The following is a 20232-nucleotide window of genomic DNA, read 5'->3' as shown; positions in this document are numbered from 1 at the left end:
CTGACTGAAACCAGGGGAACAAGATATTTAGCACTTTAACATAAATATCTTATTCAGAAAAATATATTTACTTGACCAACTCTCCCAGGATGCTTCATTGCCAACCCACCACTGGAAACAGCAGCAGCAACATTTCCTTCATGATCCACAACTACTGCCCCAACAGTATCTAGTGAAGCTGTGTCATTAGTCTAAAAACAGAAACAAAGACCCGAATAAGTAGACATCCAGAATCTGGAGAAGACACGACATATCATAAATTCCAAAAAAAGAACTTCATACATTTAAGTCTTTCAGAAACATCCTTAAGCATCCTAAAGATTTGCAGGAGTTACTTCTGAACTTTGCCAATGTAGTGCTATAGGCCAGTGTGGAAGTCATACAACAAAAAGTAAATGTGGTAAATCACCATATAAATTATTTTAGCACTGTTAAGTGAAGGTCAGATGTCAGCCAGGAAACCAAAATAGTAATTTTATTTTGACAAGTACTAAACAATACATTTTAGATATTCATTCACGGGATTTGGGCATCGCCAGCAAAGCTAGCATTTATTGTCCATCTCCAACTGCCCAATATAGTTCCAAGTCAGGATGATATATGGCCTAGACGGGAACTCGCAGGTGGTATCCTCATGCATCTGTTGGCCCTTTCCATCTAGATAGCGGCAGTTACAGTTTGAAAGGTTGCTGTCAGAGGAGCCTTGTTGAATTGCTGTAGTGCATCTTGAAGATGGGGTACACTGCTGCCATTGTGCATTGACACACTATCCACCAATTAAGTGTATTGCTTTGCCTTGAATGGTGTCAAGCATCTTGTATTGTCGGAGCTGCACTCACCCAAATAAGCAGAGAGTATTCCATCACAGTCTTGACATCTGCCTTGTTGAAGGTGAACAGGCTTTGGGGAGACAGGAGGCAAGATACTGGGTGAAGGATTGCGAGCTGTTGACCTGCTCTTGTAGCCACAGCATTGTTACAGCTGGTCCAGTTCAGCTTCTGGTCAATGGTAATCCCAGTATGTTGACAGTGGAGGGATTCAGCAATGGCAATGTGATTGAATTTCAAGGAGTGATAGGCAGATTCTCGTGTGTGGCAAAAATGTTCCTTACCACTTATTAACATAGGTTGAATGTTGTCTAGTTCTTGCTCCATATGGACAAGGACTGCTTCAGTATCTAAAGTGTTGCCAATGGTGCTGAACATTGTTGAATCATCAGCAAATATCCTCACTTTTGATTTTATGATACATTAAGGCCAGTGACGAAATAGCTGAAGATACTATCCTGAGGAACTCCTGCAGTAATGTCCTTTAGCTCAGATGAATGGCCTCTAACAACCCTAATTATCTTGCTTTGTGCTAGGTACATTGTTGGCCAGTGGAGAATTTCTCTCCTCCTTACCCCACCATCACCAAAACTCTGTGACTTCAGTTTTACTACAGCTTGTCAATGCCATACTCAGCCAAAAAATTGACAACAAAGGTAATTTCTCTCAGCTCACCTCTGGCATTCAGCTCTTTTGTCCATGCTTGGATCAAGGCCTTAAGGAGGATAGGAGCAACGCTCCTGCTATGTCCTCCCAATGTTTTGTGCACAGCAAACAGTGTCAGCACACTGTGCGCGGACCTGACATCAAGTTCCGGAAGTGATGCCACACAAGGGCCTCAGAGGCCTGTGCTGCTGGGAAGAAAATGCCAGTCAGAGTCCAGGTGTTGATGATCCCAGTTGATGGTAATACCAGATAAATCACTTTGCAGAGTGAAACCTGGCTTGATAGATCATCAGTTTAGTTTTTGCAGATTACCATGATGATTAGTCACTGGATATTTACACACTAGATTGCAAATATTCCGTAACAAAAGAGCACCAGTTGATTACACTTGCAAAATAAAAAAAAGTCTATAAAATCAGACAGATTAGATCATAATATCAACAACAAAATAAGGTTTCAATCTGTTTTCCTGTACTACTGGTTTACAGATACTCAAGCTCTAGAAAACTATCAATGCTACCTCAAAACGTTCAAATTCTTAGTTAGGTTGACTCATGTTAGCCTTCTCCTTGGACTGCTGAGATAAGTTGATGACTTCTTTGAGAATCTATTGGTAAGAACCTTTTTCTCCCAAATTCTAGTGGCCTAAAGCCCTCTTCAGTAATGATGACCTTTGTACACATTCTTACAATTTGGAAGTCTCACAAACTAGGATCGCTGGTTCCCTGATCTGAAAACATTTCTCTTGCCATGAGGAAACCGTTCTCCTTTCTGAATTGAAGGGGAAACTAAACCTAGTGGCCTCTGATTTGCTTTTCCCTGTCTGTCAAACTCAGCAGTATAAATAGTCCATCCACTAATATCACAGGTGCCCTGCTAGGGAATTGCTTGAATCATGCGCCTTCCTAGAAATGGTCTCTCTCTTTCACTGTTTCAAATGACCTTGTAACTTCTTTACAAAGTTGCTTTCATAGAACCAAACAATACATCTACTGCTATTTTAGACATTCAAATTATAAATGATATGCACAGAGTTTTGGCACACAATCCCTTCAATAACTGCTTGAGATCACAAGGCACAAATCAAATTGACTGAAGATGTGTCATGCTGGGGCCTCAGGAGAAAGAGGATATGCATCATCCACTTGAATTGGATGAAGAAGTTGCACTTTGGCATCAAAAGATGGTGCCTTCTCTTAACTGCAGCAGAACTAAGGGAGTGCTGCATTAAGCACCAATGTAAATTCATTGGAGTGGAGCAGGAGCACAATTTATTTTTCTGTAAAGGCATGTGACAATCAAGCCGAGCGTCTCCAGACCTAAAGGAATTTACGGAATTCAGCTGACAACAAATCTGTTATTTGAGTGAGGCGAATAAATTTCTATGGTTCAAAAAAAGGGATAGAACTGTTCAGAAAGAGACATTTTCACTGGGGTTTGTGGAATATTTCTCTTGATTTCATGCTCCACTAAAACTTTTGTGTTTTAAACACAAATCTGTTGCTATCCAGGAGTATATTCAATTTTCTGTTCACTAATATTTTGATGTCAAAGTTAGCGCTTTTTATTAAACAACCTACTTTAAAACTCCCAAAAAGCATGGATGTATCTTCAATTCTCTGATGTCGTGCAATTCCTAACTTTTGTAATACTTATCTTTCCTCATTCATTTTAAGTCAATAAAATATTTGATTTCAAATATTATAGTAGAAGTGGTTGATTCAGCAATACTAGAATTTAGAAACATGCACTGCGTTGTGCCCTAGGTGCACAGAGCAGTGAAAATAGTACAACAGAATTTCTCGGCAAAAGCAGTCGAGTGTTTAGAGCTAAAGTCATAAAATTAAATGGGCAGCAATAAATTAAGTTAGACCAAGAACTCCTCTTACTGCCTTTTATTCAAGGGAACTTGAAAACAAATAGGGAAATTATTCTATAGTTATACAGAGAACTAGTTTCCATTTATAAGAGTGTATAGTTCTGTGGTCCACACCTCAAAGGATATACTGGTTGCTGGGGAGATGCAGTACAGATTCACTGGAGTGTTAGTGAAGCTAATGTGTAGACCAGGCTATTATTCCCAATTAAAGAAAATATTGGGGTGTGAGGCAGGGTGGTAGATCTAATGCAAACTTTTCAGAGGAATAGAAAGGACTTGATAGGGTACATAGAGAAATTATTTCCTGTCGGGAGTCCTGAACAAATGGGTGTAAACATAAAGTTTTATCTCAGCCATTAAGGAATGACATCAGGTAAAAATTCTCCACAAAGAGGAGGAGAAATCTGGAACTCACTTCAAAAGCTTTTGAGGTTAGGCCCATTGAAAAATTTGAAGAAAAAGATCAAGACTATTACAAAGATTGTTGTTCCTCACCACCTCAGATATTCAGGCTGACAAGTAGCAACTAACAATTGCACCACTCATGTGCCAGGCAATGACCACCTCCAACAAGAGGAAAGCTCACCATCACCCTGGGCATTCAGTGGCATTGCCATCACTGAATCCCCTACTCCCAAAACCCTGAAGATTGCTGTTGATCTGATATGCAACTGGACTAGCTACAGAAATGCTATGGCTACAAGAGCAAGTCACAGGCTAGGAATCCTGCTACAAATAACTCACCTCCTGACTCCCCAAAGCCTGTCCAGCATCTACAAAGTGCAAGTCAGGAGTGTAATGAAATACTCCCCACTTGCCTTTGATAACTGCAGCTACAACAATGCTCAAGAAGCTTAACACCATCCAGGACAAAGCAGCCTGCTTGACTGGCATCCCATCCACAAACATCAGACCCTCCACCAGTGACACACAGTAGCTACACTGTGCATCATCTACAAGATATACTGCAGAAATTCACCAAGGCTCTTTAAACAGCACCTTCCAAATCCATGATCACAATCACTTAGAAAGACAAGAACAGCAGATACACGGGAACAAGTTCCCCTCCAAGCCATTCACCATCCTGGCTTTGAAAGACATCACCATTCCTTCAGTGTCACTAGGTCAAAAATCCTGAAACTTCCTCCCTAACAACACTGTGGGTCTACTCACACCAAATGGATTGCAGCAGTTCATCACCACCTTCTCAAGGGCAACTAAGAACAGGCAATAAATGGTGGTCGATCCAATGACACCCAAAACCTATGAAGGTATTTTAAAAAACTGAATGGTGTAATAGGCCTGCGGAGTTGAACGACTGGTTTCTCTTATGTTCCCACAATAATGGTATGAGACAATTTATTTATTCCACATTTAATCGTGGGTTTACAAATTAAATATTTTGATGACCATACTGTTACATATTTCTAAGTGAACTGCAAACCATTAACCATTTTCCTTTGAGTCTCCATTTGGTTAACAAGTGGCAATGAAATTTCATTTTTGAACAGTACACTCAATAATATTTCTTCTACCAGTGCGGAATGAATCTTGACCAACATTTAATTGAATAACATTTTTGTTAGAATAGCCTTTCCACAAATTTGAAGGGAAAATTCTAGTTGCCTTGGACCTATTTACCTATTAAAGCCTAGCACAAAGCAAGTGCTTCCTGTACAAATTGATGCTGATTAATGAACAAATGTACAATATTCCAAATACTAAGCTGTTAAGTTGACAAGATTAAATGACTAATAACAAAGAAGAGCCCAATAAACTAGAAGAAAACCTTAACATAAAATACTGTGGCACAGCAATTTGGTGAACTATTTTACTGCAACACACACATAGTGTTTCAAAAAAAAACTTCCTTTCTCCCTCACTCAGAGCCAAGCCATAATTATTTTTTTTTGCCCAACTGTGTAAAATTAGCACAAAAGATATTTGAGGAAATTGCTGGAAGAGTAATATTTCAGATGACTGTATTAACTGTGCCACTCAAATATCCCCACCTACTGGCTAGTAAAAGAATAACAATGGCAGTGCCCAATCCTGACTATTGGGTAATCGTAAACAGCACTACATTCAAAGGGTGGACCAGTTACTTTATCTCACCATTTAACGAACATATCAAGAGGATGGCAAATAGAATATGTGCATCATCTTTATACTTTGCCAGCAATAAGCTGCTACAACAGCAGGCAGCTGTAAACCTGCAAAACCACCGAGCATCTCAAATAATAAATGTGGGAAACACATATTTGTTAACTGCTACTAAAGCACTGAATAATGCCAGCATCATGGTTATTATGATGTGCAGTGCCTTAGTTTTAAATTACATACGTTAAATTCTTGCAGAAATTGTCTCCCACTTTATAAAGGATCCAATCAATTCATGGGAATGATGGGAAAAAACTTCCACTGACTGGAGTTATTCCTACCACAAAGGAAATTGGTTCTGGTTGTTGGAAGTCACTCATCTCAGCTTCAGGACATCTCTGCATGGGTTCCTCAGGGTGGTGTCCTCAGTCCATCCATCTTCAGCTGCTTCAATGACCTTCCCTTCAATAACGTCAGAAGTGTTCACTGAGCACTTGAACTTTGCACAATGTTCTGCACTGTTCACAAGTTCTTAGAAATTGAAGCAGATCAAGTCCAAAAGCAACAAGACCTGGGCATTTACCACTTGTCAGCCTAAACCTGGATAGTAACATTTGTGCTGTACAAATGCCAGGCAATGACCATCTCCAATAAGAGAGAATGCATCACCTCTTAGTACTAGATGCCATTACCTTTGTATCCCACATTATCAAACCTTAGTAGTTACCACTGACCAGAAACAGTACTGAAATAGCCATAGAAACAAGCAAATAGACTTTGGCAATTCAAGAAAGCAGCTCGCCACCATCTTCTCAAGGCAACTAGGGCCAGCATTTATTGCCCATCCCATGCCCCATTAATGAATTTTTAAAAAATAATTTTGGCGAAGTGAACAGAACTTTTCTCCCTATAAAGAAAATTAACAAATAAAAGTTCAGAAGGAAAATTCACTACATTCAGCAGAGATTCAACTTAAATACAGTTACAGGATAATTAAAAATGTACACATTCTTATGTTTAAGCTGCTTCCACGTGTAAAGAGAGAACAAATAAGTATTCAGGATTCCAAACAGAGAGCAGAGATCCATGTTGCTTTGGCAATTAGATTCAGCAACTCAATAAAAGTCACTCATTCCCTGCCATTTCCCCAAACTCCTACTTTATTGAGCTGTAGTAGGGTATATAGCATTTAAGAAAAGAAAAGCAGCAGGGCACGTGCCAAATAATACCAGATCATCTATGCACACACCAGAAAATATTCTCTACCTTCAATTTCTATTAGGAAGCGAGGCAAAGCAACTAGATAGGATTTTGAATTAAATGCAATAATCAAATGGTACTATAAAGATTCGTGGAAAATGTCTCTTTAAAAATCCCAAATATCTTTACCCAAAGAGTGCATTATGGTCCTCTATTTCAAGTGAGCTTCATTATCAGAAGTCCAAAATGAAGAACCAGTGACCAAGGATACATTATCATAACCTTGTTCACAAAAGTACTTGGGTCACTTGATGAAGCTTGCTATATTAGACAATGGTCAGCAATAAAGTCCAGTTATGTAAAAAAAGTCACCCAATTTTCTCCTCTTCCCATTCTATTAAGCCCATGCAAGAACCTCAAACCAAATACACATCTTAGAGATTCTTCAAGAAACACAAATTCTGCCAATGCATGCCCGGGGAGTCAAGTCAAAGCAAGTAAACAACAATGCCACAGTAAACAAATCCAAAATACCAAGACTGACAGTTCACAAGTTTATCTTCATAAAAGTCAATCAAGGCAGATTCAATTACCAACTGTGTATCTTTACTAGGCCCAACATAGAATGTACTGCCATTTTAGAAGTTATACAACCTTAACCAGTTACAGTGCCCTTCTTTTTCTTTAACATTTTTGATCAGAATATTAAAAATTGTAAAGCTCTGGCTCATCATAAGCCTTGCACTTTTTATTAACTGCTACCATTGCATGTTAAATTCACTGTTAAAGACTTGAGCTCAAAAAAATGCTGGCACTCTACTGCATACTAAGTAAGCGCCACACTGTTGAGAGGTATTATCTTTTCAATAAGATGCTAAGCAGAGGCCCATCTGCTTGCTCAGGTAAAAGATTATTTTGAAGAGAAGGGGAAGTATCCCTGTCCCTGGCTAATATTTAATCTCTCAAATCAAACTTACTAAAACAGAGTTTGCTGTACACAATTTAGCTGCCCCACTTCCAACATGACAACAGCAACTACACTTCCAAAGTACTTAATTAGCCATAAACAGCGGCGTCATACAATGGTTATGAAAAATCCAACAGAATTTATATTAGGTAAAATATGATTACATTACTCAGTTTCTTATTTTTTCTAGAACAGTCTACCTGGTTAGGACCCCAGGCATATCTGAAATATCTACTCCCTCCAACATGGCTGCTGTATGTTTTGCCTTTAATACCTTATTTAGGGAAGGAATAAAACATGCTGGAAGCAGTTCAAAAAAGGATTACTAGACTAATACCTGAAACGGGCAGTTCTTCAGTTCCTTTTGAGGAAAAGACGGACAGGCTAGGCTTGAATTCGGTGGGGTTTAGAAGAGCAGGTGATGACTTGGTTAAAACATAACACTCTGAGGGGTCTTAACAGGTTACATGTGTAAAGGCCATTCCTCTCATGGGTGATCTAAAACTAGGGGGTCACTGTTTAAAATAAGGGGCTGTCTACTTAAAACAAAGATGAGACTAACTTTTTTCACAGAGGTCAATGGTCTTTGGACCTCTCTTCCTGAAATGGTAGAAGCAGGAGTCTTTTTAAGGCAGAGGTAGATAGGTTCATGGTATGAAAGTGGGTAGTGATAGATTATTGGGAGTAGGCGAAAATATGAATTTATAAGCCATGACCTTATAAAATGGCAGATTTGGCTCAAGGGGCCAATGGCCCACTCCTGCCCCATGTTTACATTTTTCAGAGTACCGCAGTATCTTACTTGTCCTAACAACAGCCTTCGCTACCCAAAACAACAAGTATAATGAATATATGCAAACACTAGTAGCACAAGTCCCTTTCCCTAAACCAGCTACCAATCTGACTTGGACATGTAATGACATTCTTTTGTTGGGATGGAACCCACTATCTAACAGCATTGTGGGAGTTGTGAAGACTGCGTATCAGGTTTTTTTCAGAATAACCGGGAAAAATGGTATTTTGGACAATGCTATGTTGCAGAGAATGCTCCACGATCTTCTTTGCAACTCAAAAGGTTAAAAGTGGAACTTTATGGTCTTATTTATTAGTTACACTGGGGCATGCAACTTTTGGACAAGCTGGATATGATACTGTAATCGAGACAAGTTGGCATCAGAGCCTATGGTTGAAAAGCTGCCTAGCAACTATCTTTTGGATTTTTACATTGTAGTTTGTCATAGACTTGGGAAGACGTTTGAACAGAGACCTTCAGAAAGCCTGCAAGCAAAGACAGATGTCTCACTTTGTCACCAAGTGAAAAAAAGACTATGAAAAGAAGAACTTCTAACTCAAGCAAAGGCTGACCAACTATCAAATTGAGGATCTTCTAACGTCTTGCAGTCAATGTGATAGCACCACCAAAATCAAAAAGGTTTATAAAAAAGTCACCTCATTCCACCATTGTGGTTTGGACACTTGATCCACAAAATATAATCTTTGGCTTAAGTTTTCTACCCATTACATATTGACAAAACTGTCTGTCTTGTTTGTGAATGAATATCTGCACATTTGGGTTTACAGGGGACATAGTTTAAGTTCATATAGTAGTAGTTAATAATTCATTTTACCTCTTGTTAAAGGATAACTTTGTTTGTAATGAATAAGTCTGACTTTCTGGTTTGTTGATAAAACCCAGATGACAGTTTCAGTTTTCCTAGCTAACAGTCAAAGTTAGGCAAATTAATCATCTTGGGTGATTCAACTGATCATTTATGTATTTATAACAGCTTATGGAATAGTGGGGCTCAATTTCCAGTGGACTGTCTGCATCAGGCCAGTAACAGACAATCTTCACCACATGCACTACAAAGTTTCAATGCAGCAGCCCCACACTGCCACTTTCTCAAGAAAGAATTAGAGATGAGGAATAAAGGTTTGAGGAATAAATGACAGCCTTCTCAGTGACATTGTGAGAATGATGTATAAAACAACTTCAAATATTAACATAATAGTTAATAACCAGAAGGCTAACAGATCTTAGAGGAAAATACATAGTTTAAGATTGGAAATCTCTTGTAAAAGGACAGCCATCTATTGCTGGTGTTCAATATTCAGGTTGTTACAAATTCATAATTCAACATATTCTCTATCCAGAATAAATCAGCAATGTATTCAGAACAGGGAAAAAAAATATGAGCGGGGGTGGGTGGGCGGCGAAATCTACCAATTGTGTCTGTTCCTTCTTTAGATCTTTCTGTGTGGATTACAGTCAGATATCAGAACCTTTGCAGCCATTGGTTCCAGGGGACTTAAGAATTGCTGACTCAAAACAGTTAGCCTGGAACAATGTTTTTAGGAAGTAAGGCTGTGCTATTTTATGGATCTGTAGATTATTGAGGTGCAAAAATGGCCTTTAGTAAGATGTCAAATGTGGGAGGGTAGGGAGAGTTTCCATGTTACTGATGATTATGTCTGCATGAAGCGTGTTTGGTTGCAAATCCTATCAGAACGCATGGATCATTTGGAGCTGCAGTTAGAGGCAATGAGGAATTTACAGGAGCTAGGGGGTGTGATGGATGGCAATTGCAGGAAGGGATAGAAACCGAAGATACAGTCAAGTATACAGGTTACCTCCAGGAAAGGTAGGAAAGGGAGGCAGGTTGTGCAGGAGTCTCCTGTGGCTATCCCCATCTCAAACAGGTATGCTGTTTTGGACAATATAGGAGGTGACGGACTCCCAAGGGAATGACAGGCACTGACAGCCAGGTTTCTAGTACCGAGACTGGCTCTATGTACGAGGAGTACATCAGGTTCCAAGTGATTGATTCTGATAGGAGACTGACCAGTTAGAGGCACAGACAGGTGTTTCCGTGGCCAACAGAAAGACGTCAGAATGGTGTATTGCCTTCCTGGTGCCAGGATCAAGAATATCTTGGAAAGGGTGCAGAATTTTCTCAAAGTGCAGAGGGACCAGCAGGAGGTCACTGTACACACTGGAACTAATGACACAGGAAGAGACAAGGATGAGACTCTGAGGAGAGAATGTAGGAAGTTAGGCAGGAATTTAAAAAGGAGGTCCTTGAGGGTGGTAATATCTAGATTACTCCTGGTGCCACGAGTGAGACAGAGTAGGAATAGGAGGATAGAGCAGATGAATTTGTGGCTGAGGAGCTATTGCAGGGGAGAAGGATTCACATTTTTGGATCATTGGAATCTCTTCTGGGTTAGAAGTGATCTATATAAGGACGGACTGCACCTGAATTGGAAGGGGTTGGCGGGGGGAATGCAGGGAGACAGTGAGGAAAAAGATCAGTCTGAGACTGGTGCGGTTGGGAAAAGGAGCAAGTCAAACAGTCAGGGCAGGCAGGAACAAAGCAGAGAACAAAGGTAGGACTGGTAAATTAAACTGCATTTCTTTCAATACAAGAGGACTAACAGGTGAGGCAGATGAACTCGGCATGGTTGGGAACATGGGACTGGGATAACCTAGTAATTACAGAGACGTCGCTCAGGAATGGGATAGAAAGTTGGACAGGAGAGGAGGGGGAGTAGCATTTTTCATTAGGGATAATGTTACAGCTGCACTTAGAGAGGATATTCCTGGGAAAATGTCCAGGCAAGTTATTTGGGTGGAACTGAGAAATAAGAAAGGGATGATCACCTTATTGGGATTGTACTATACACCCAATAGTCAGCAGGAAATTGAGAAACAAATTTGTAAGGAGATTTCAGTTATCTCTAAGAATAATAAGGTGGTTATGGTAGGGGATTTTAGCTTTCCAAACACAGACTGGGACTGCCATAGTGTTAAGGGCTTGGATTGAGTGTAATTCGTTAAGTGTGTACTTTAAAATTTTCTGATTCGGTATGCAGATGTACCTACTAGAGAAGATGCAAAACTTGACCTATTTTTAGGAAATAAGACAGGGTAGGTGACTGAGGTGTCAGTAGGGGAGCACTTTGGGGCCAGTGACCATCATTCTATTAGTTTCAAAATAGTGATGGAAAAGGACAGACCGGATCTAAAAGTTAAAGTTCTAAATTGGAGGAAAGCCAATTTTGACAGTATTAGGCAAGAACTTTCAAAAGTTGATTGGGGGCAGATATTTGTAGGTAAAGGGATGGCTGGATAATGGGAAGCCTTCAAAAATGAGATAATCAGAGTACAGTGACAATGTGTTCCTGTTAGGGTGAAGGGCAAAGTTGGTAGGCTTAGGAAATGCTGGATGACTAGAGAAATTGAGGTATTGGTCAAGAAAAACAAGGAAGCATATGTCAAGTACAGACAGCAGGGACTGAGTGAATCCTTAGAAGAGTATAAAAGCAGTAGGAGTACACTTAAGAGGAAATCAGGAAGGTGAAAAGGGGACATGAGACAGCTTTGGCAAAAAGGGTCAAAGAGAATTCAAAGTTTTCTACAAATACATTTAAGGACAAAAGGGTAACTAGGGAGATAATAGGACCCCCGAAAAATCTATGTGTGGAACAGCAGGAGATGGGGGAAGTTACTAAACGAGTATTTTGCATCAGTGTTTACTGTGGAGAAGAATATGGAAGATGGAGAACGTGGGAAATAAATAGCAACATCTTGAAAAATGTCCATATTACAGAGGAGGTGGTGCTGGATGGCTTAAAAAGCATAAAGGTGGATAAACCCCCGGGATCTCATCAGGTGTATCCTAGAACTCTGTGGGAAGCAAGGGAAGCGATTGCTGAACCCCTTGTTGAGATAGTCGTATCATCGATAGCCACAGGTGAGGTGCCGGAAGACTGGGGGTTGGCTAACGTGGTGCCACTATTTAAGAAAGGTGGTAAGGAAAAGCCAGGGAGCTATAGACCTGTGTGCCTGACATCACTGGTGGGTCAGTTGTTGAAAGCAACCCTGAGGGACAGGGTTTACATGCGCTTGATTAGGGATAGTCAACATGGCTTTGTGCATGGGAAATCATGTCTCGCTAACTTGATTGAGTTTTTTGAAGAAGTAACGAAGATGACTGATGAGGGCAGAGCGGTGGACATGATCTATATGGACTCCTGTAAGGTGTTCAACAAGGTTCATCGTGGTAAACTGGTTAGCAAGGTTAGATCACACGGAATTAGCTATTTGGATAGAGAACTGGCTTGAAGGTAGAAGGCAGAGATGGTGGTGGAGAGTTGCTTTTCAGACTGGAGGCCTGTGACCAGCAGGGTGCCACAAGGATCAGTGCTGGGTCCACCGCTTTGTCATTTACATAAAGAATTTGGATGTGAACATAGGAGATATGCTTAGCAAGTTTGCAGATGACACCAAAATTGTAAGTGTAGTGGACAGAAAAGAAGGTTACCTCACAGTACAACAGGATCTTGATCAGATGGACCAATGAGCCGAGGAGTGACAGATGGAGTTTAATTTATGTAAATGTGGGGTGCTGCATTTTGGAACAGCAAATCAGGACAGGACTTATACACTTAGTGGTAAGGTCCTGGGAAGTGCTGCTGAGCAGAGAGACCTTGAAGTGCAGGTTCATAGTTCCTTGAAAGTGGAGTTGCAGATGGATAGGATAGTGAAGGAGGCATTTGGTATGCTTGCCTTTATTGGTCAGGAGGTGGAGGTGCCAGTTTTGGACTGGGGTGGATAAGGTCAGAAGTCACATGACACCAGGTTATAGTCCAACAGGTTTATTTGAAAACACAAGCTTTCAGAGCCTCACTCTTTCTTCAGGTGTTAGAGAGAGGGGTAGTATCAGACACAAAATTTATCAGGAAAAGATCAAACGGTCGCACCACTGATGAGGATGTACTAAACAAACCTAAGATGCTGTCAAATCTTTAATCAGTTAGAAGGTTTTAATCTATTAATACATATATTTAAATCCCCAAATTCCTTTCAAACACACACACACACTTTCTCCCTCTCCCATCCCCTGTCCAAACACACACCCGTGAATCAATGCAGTGAAATTGTATTTGTAGATACATTCTATTTTGTTCAAAACGCACACAATTTATAGACAATGTGGTGTTTTACAAATTCCTACTTTAGAAATAAAACCAGTCTCACTCCAAACCAAAACACAAACAGATTCTAAACAAGGCCTCACACCTAACATGCACTGTCAGACCTGAAATGTCACCTCTTCTTTAGACTGAAAACCTTTAGTTCTCTCAGGACAATGACTTTAAAGGAATTTTGGCATTTACACATATATATTAATCAATTAAAACCTTCTAATTGATTAAAAGATTTAACGGAATCTTAGGTTTGTTTAATACATCCTCATCAGTTGTGTGATCCTTTGATCATCTTCTTATAAATTCTGTGTCTGATACTACCTCTCTCACTAACACCTGGAGGAGGAATGAGGTTCCGAAGGCTTGTGTTTTCAAATAAATTTAATTGAGAGTGCATTGAGTATAGGAGTTAGGAGGTCATGTTGCAGCTGTACAGGACATTGGTGAGGCAGCTTTTGGAACACTGCGTGCAATTCTTGTCTCCCTGCTACAGGAAGGATGTTGTGAAACTTCAAAGGGTCCAGAAAAGATTTATAAGAATGTTGCTGGGGTTGGAGGGTTTGAGCTACAGTGAGAGGCTGAATAGGGTGGGGCTATTTTCCCTGGAGCATCGGAGGCTGAGGGATGGCCTTCTAGAGATTTACAAAATCACGAGGGTCATGATAGGGTAATTAGACAAGGTCTTTTCCGGGGCGGGGGGTCCAAAACGAGACAGCGTAGATTTAAGGTGAGAGGGGAAAACTTTAAAAGGGACCTAAGGGGCAATTTTTCCATGCAGAAGACAGTGCACATATGGAATAAGCTGCCAGAGGTGGAGGAGGAGGCAGGTACAATTATGAAATTTAAAAGGCATCTGGATAAGTATATAAATTGGATGACTTAGAATGATATGGCCCAAATGCTGCGAATGGGACTAGATTTATTTAGGATATCTGGTTGGCACAGACAGGTTGGACTGAACGGTGTTTCAGTGTTGTACATCCCTAAGTTAGGACAGCAGACAAAACTAAAAGCTTTTCCACACAAAACAGTTGTTTTACTTATTCCATGAAGCCACGGTCGGTGTTCTAGCTTGCATTTTTCTATAAATTAACAGATGCTCAGCACCTATCTAGACACCAGCAAATTCAGAGTTTATAGTCTGGTTCCTGGATCAGGAGGATTCAGCAAAGAAAATTAAGTTTGACTGTGGACAACAGAAGTCAGCTTTCAGGAAAAACAAAATAAACTACAAGTATCAACTATAGTATGGCAAACAGTTGCTGTTAACATTGCCAACCAGTAGTCTTTCCCAGAACCCTCAAAGTGCAGTTCAGAGTGGCAACTCTGCAGCATATGATGACAGCAGTTCATTCCTCAGCAGCCATGACATAACACTAGAGAAAGGAAAACAGCACTTCAGAACATCTCAAGCATGTCACAACAGTTTCTTAAAATGGAGCTTCTGTTGTGCAACTATTTCAACTGTGATTTTTAGCCAAAAATTTATGGAGGAAGGACTTTTGAACTGCCCTTTCAAAGAGATGGTACAATCAGATAGGCTGAAGGGCGTCCTTCTGTACTGTCTAATTCTATGAAGCTTCTAAAATTAACTTGAGACTTTAATTACTAGAATAAGGAAGTGAATTACTTGGACAGGCTTTAAAATGATTCAAATTCAAATTTCAACAATTGTGTCTAGAAATTTTGATGTTTCATTTGCAGCTGATCTCATATCAGCAAAACATCAAACCACAAATGCAACTGTGAGAATATATCCATTTAGGAAATAAAACCAGGTTATTCTTAAAATCATAAAATTAGATAAGCAGCAATGGTAAGCTATTTAAAAAGCCAACCAACATCACAGCATTTTTTTAAAAATGGGGTCTGCTCACTACCTTACTGTTGGCAGAAACTGATGGCATACTATTTGGAGTAAGGTTGATGATACTGGATGTTGACAGGTACAAAAAGGTAATTAACCTTAATTATAATAGCACTATATTTCAGCCTAAGTGAGTGGGTAAAACAGTTGGAATACCATGTGGTGGTGAAAGCAGAAATATGGTGTACTTCTGAAAGGAGGGGCTGGGATATGTTAAATATCAAAGGGATTTGGTTGTCCTTATTCATGAGCCTCTGAAAGATAACTTGCAGGTACGACCACAAACGGCATATTGCCCTTTATTACAAGAGGACTGAAATATAGGAGTAAAGATGTCTTTCTGCAGTTAAATAGAGTCTCATTAGGGCCACATCTTGAATACTGAGAGGAGTTTTGGTCTCCTTATTCAAAGAAAGATATGCTTGCCATAAAGGGCGACAAAGGTTCAAACTAATTCTTGGAATGGAGGGATTATCCTTTGACCAAAAGATTAAATACAGGATCTATATTTTCTGGAGTTTAGAAGAGTGAGAGGCGATAAGAGTCTCTTACAAGCAGACTTACAATCCACGCAGCGCCCAAATACAGAGAAACTGCTTCACTCAGAGGACAGTGAATGTGTGAAACAGGGCTGTGAAGACTCAACTGTTAAATATATTCAAGATGGAGATCGATATTTTTGCAAATTAAAAACATCAAGGGATATGGGGATAGTGCAATAAACATTATTAAAGCAGATCAGCTTTTATCTCACTGAATGGCCGACTCCAGCTTTTATTTAGGTTTCGTTTTAAGTATAAGGATTGTGTTCTATTATAACAATAATGATCGTTTTGGAAAGCAGCTTCAAAGACATGCAAGCTTGTGCACCCATCAATATTAGCACAAAAGACTCAAGCCTGCGTAATAAAACGACTGCATGCACTTTTCTCAGCATCATCTGGGTTTTATAAAACCCTAAATAAAATTTTTAATCACAACTTCCTAATATAGTCTGAAGGTAAATGCCATCCCTCTTCATCAGAAAATCATATGATAGACAGTCACACCTAGAATTGATTTATTAAATGTAAAATGTCTCAAGTTAGGCCATCTTCCAGAAAAAATATGGTTATGCCACGTACTATGCCCCATAATTACAGATACCAAATGTAATAAAGAACAGAGGAGAAAGCTAGTGTGGTGAAACAAAATTTATAATTTTAAAACTTAAATTTAGAAATCACATTAGTTTCTGGATTCCAAGGCTGAAACAGAAACTTTCTAAAAGAATTATAACTCATGAGGAAGTTTCCGAAGAAAAGTTTGGAAATTAAATGGTGATTTACGTAGTGATTTTGGTAACAAAAGGTACCAACAAAAGATCCAAATTAGTTCAAGATTTTTGCAATTTTTATCTATTTTCCATCAATACCATAAAAACGTATGCCGAAAATACAGACAAGAAAATGTGTGGAGATTTATTCACATGCATAGGATGTGAAAGAACTAACTTATCTACCGAATTGCTGTGGTATGCATGACTTTAGTTATTTCCACAAAAAAAAAAATGCCTAATTCACTGTCTGGAAGGTCTCATGGATTAAGTTAGAGACATCTACCTCTTCCTCAATCTCCATCCGTGCAAACAGTAACATGCAGCAGTGATTCGCCTACCATGGGAGATCAGCACGGCTTTTATGCATTAACAGACATTTTGAAAATTTCAAAAAGATCGTAATCATGAGTTCCATACACAACAACTTCTCACAGGAGTTGAGAGCAAGTGAAGTATGAATTCTTAGGCAGTCCCGACTGCTTCAACTCCTGATTCTGAAAGCAGTGAGGGATGTTGGTCATGTCACTGCATGGGTGAAGTTGTATACCCAAGTGCCATTTGTTACAGAGCAGCTGAAATAACACAACCAAGCCTGAGCCAGCAACTGTACACATATGTCTGCCAGCAGAGGCCACCGGACATCAATTATAAGCAGCAGCCCCAGCTGATCCATCCACTCCCTGTTTTGAGGATGCTGGAATTTATTTCAGTACATTTTTACTACTGTTGTTCTCACAGAATAAGAAGTGTTCTGAGTGCTATAGCTCAGAGGCAAACAGGAATGAAATTACCTACTAGCCATCAAAAAATGCAAGTACTGTTATAAAAAGACAAAGTATGTTCAAAAAGCAGTGAAATGTTCAAATCTTGGATTCCTAAATGATGGAATAAATTCTTCAGATACAGATGCTGGAGGTTTATTGAGCAGGTGGCACATGTCAGAATTATTTTCAAAATGCAATTCTTTGTATCAGCCACAAATGATCCTTATTTGGCCACAAAGGCAGCAGATACCCCAAAAGAATGGTTATATTTGTCATCTACCAGAACTGTGACAGTGTATGAACTAAACAGAATTGTAAACTCGGGAAAGGCAGATACAATTAAGTCTCATGCTGGTATGATTCTGAAATTTGAAAATGTAAACCAAATTAAGCAACAAACAAGGTTTATGCATTTCAGAAATAACTAGGGCAAGGATGGAGTCCGTTTCCTTATTAAACTTCAAAATGGATGCCGAAGCCTAGCTGTCTGCAAGTTCCAAGCAGGTGCTTTGATCTGTAGCTAGCCAGGGTAAAGAGCTTGGTTGTAGCTCCTAATCAAATTATGGGCCCTTTGAAGGGTGGTGGGTAAATTCCAAACTATGACAATCAGACTGGAATAGCTTCAATTTCTAGCAAATATCAAAGCACAAGTTTGCAGATGCATGCAATATACTCCTAAATGGCCAGATTATCAATAGTGCTCTGTTCTGAGAGGTTCAAAACGTACATGGTTTACATAATCAGCAAATTCTGGTTGACTACTGACATGCTCATTAAAAAACAATCCAAACATCCATCAATGTGTCTTTGAACTGATAGACCAACAGGTCTCGACTTCTTTTCGTCCGGAACATATAGTGCAGACTTCTTCCAACATTTTATATTTCCTTCCATTTCTGGAACTGACATTCAAACTTGACTCATGTTGCCATGTACATAGTAGCAGTGTGATGGAGTTTTGCCCAAGACTTTAATCCTAAAGCTTGACCATTTTATTATCTTGAAAACTGTATTTACTATTGCTATTTCCATCATTTTTGCTATTCTGGTTACAACGTGGCATAGCATGGTCAATGATAAATATCAGCTCTTTGCTACATGATGTTTCCTTATACACTTTTAAAATGTAGGTTCCAGTGCATAGGAAGGGCAGTCAATCCATAAACTATTAAAAACTGAATCTCTCCCACGAGCATTAAGCAAAAGCACTGGGACAAAACCCATATGATAATCTACAAGAGCTTCTTTACTTAAAAGATTAGACTTAAGTGCAGCACATATGCTTCAGAGGTTTCCTATGTAAAAACCAGAATTCATAGCTAAGTTTCTTTATACTTTTGAGAGCTTTCTACAAATTGAGGTTATAAATATTAGCCCAGATCTTCCAGTCTCCAGAGTCAGAGACCAGAGGTACCCCACAAAGATACCCATCAGATCCCCTCCAAATCTTGACACAAGATTACACAGGAATTTCTCAGGAAATTTAAACTTCTTATGGGCAATAAAACTGTGTCTGGAATGCTCTGAAAAAGGGTTTAGACTTACTTATCTGGACAATATTAGAACAAGTTTTAATCTGTTTTAACTCCTCAACAATACAACTGAACCCACTGAAAGCCCTCTAGAACCACACCTTCCATACTTCCTGACTCTCTGACCTTACACCGCAGACCCAACCTCACCAACTTATCCACCTACCTAGCTGCCACCATACCCTTTGCCCACTTATCTCAAACCCAGTCATTCACGCTCTTACTAACACATTGCGGTTTGGAACACGTGAACTGTGTCTTACTGTAACACAGTAGCTAATGTCGTAAACAGGTACATGGATTCTGCACAGATTCTCTTGGCTGGTCTCCAATCATCACCAAACCTCCCCCATCCCCGAAGGAATCATGTGATAAACTGACTGGTAAGAAAATACAATGCAGGAAAGCAAATGGTCAAATTTCTTTTGATCAGGCCAGCATTAGAAACCAGGTTCTGTCATTGACCAGAACATTTGGGCCATTATGTTTCAAAAAGAGTGTTCCAAAAGCTATGGGGCCATCACACAAATTTGAAGCAAATTTTTTTTTTCCAGTCGTCACCTTAGTTGTTTTGTGTCATTTGCCAGTTCATGATGGCAGACTTTGGAAAATAACTGAACAATCACTATTTTGTTTTGTGCTGGTTACTTGTTGTTGATAATGATTGGCTGAATAATCCAACTAATCAAATCTATCACCACGGACAAATTTATGGATGATATGAATTTGAACCATCACGACAAATTTTTTGAAATCAGTACAGAATAGCAGGACAAAGTGTAATAGTGTAGACTCTTAGATGTAGTACTGAGTTGCACGCACAAAAAAAAGGTGCATTTTCGAAGATATGTATCATTATCCATAGTTACTAAATGAGTTAAAATTACTGATCAATATGCATTCCAAGATTAATGGTATCCCAGATTACATCTTTCAAAATAATTATTTCAAACAATAGATGAAGGTGAATCTGGAAACAGTTTCCAATATTATTTACTAATTGTTTGAACATACTTCTTTGCACTTTACCTTTGGCTTCCAAAAGCACTGCACCCATTGTGAGTGGACAATTTATTGATGGATAGTGAGTTTGTGCCCACTGCCACTCACCAACATGTTCC

General features: G+C 39.4%; 1 protein-coding gene across 5 annotated transcripts in view; it reads right to left on the bottom strand.

The window, feature by feature from the left end:
• tasp1 (taspase, threonine aspartase, 1) overlaps positions 1 to 20232 on the bottom strand; it is a 98582-nt gene that overhangs the window by 42511 nt on the left and 35839 nt on the right. For 4 of the 5 annotated variants that reach the window (XR_007262798.1, XM_020533046.2, XM_048600573.1 and 1 more), the window contains exon 8: positions 72 to 191. The exons of the other annotated variant lie outside the window; for it this stretch is intronic. Coding sequence is in view for 3 of the 4 variants with exons in the window: in XM_020533046.2 (XP_020388635.1) it covers positions 72 to 191 (120 nt within the window). In the remaining variant the exon portion in view is untranslated. The remainder of the gene's footprint in view (positions 1 to 71; positions 192 to 20232) is intronic. 5 annotated transcript variants of the gene reach the window in all.

Source organism: Rhincodon typus, chromosome 9, assembly GCF_021869965.1.
Source record: "Rhincodon typus isolate 14 chromosome 9, sRhiTyp1.1, whole genome shotgun sequence".
Classification (NCBI taxonomy): domain Eukaryota; kingdom Metazoa; phylum Chordata; class Chondrichthyes; order Orectolobiformes; family Rhincodontidae; genus Rhincodon; species Rhincodon typus.
Note: the sequence above shows the minus strand (reverse complement) of the source record. Positions and strands in the feature narration are given on the sequence as shown.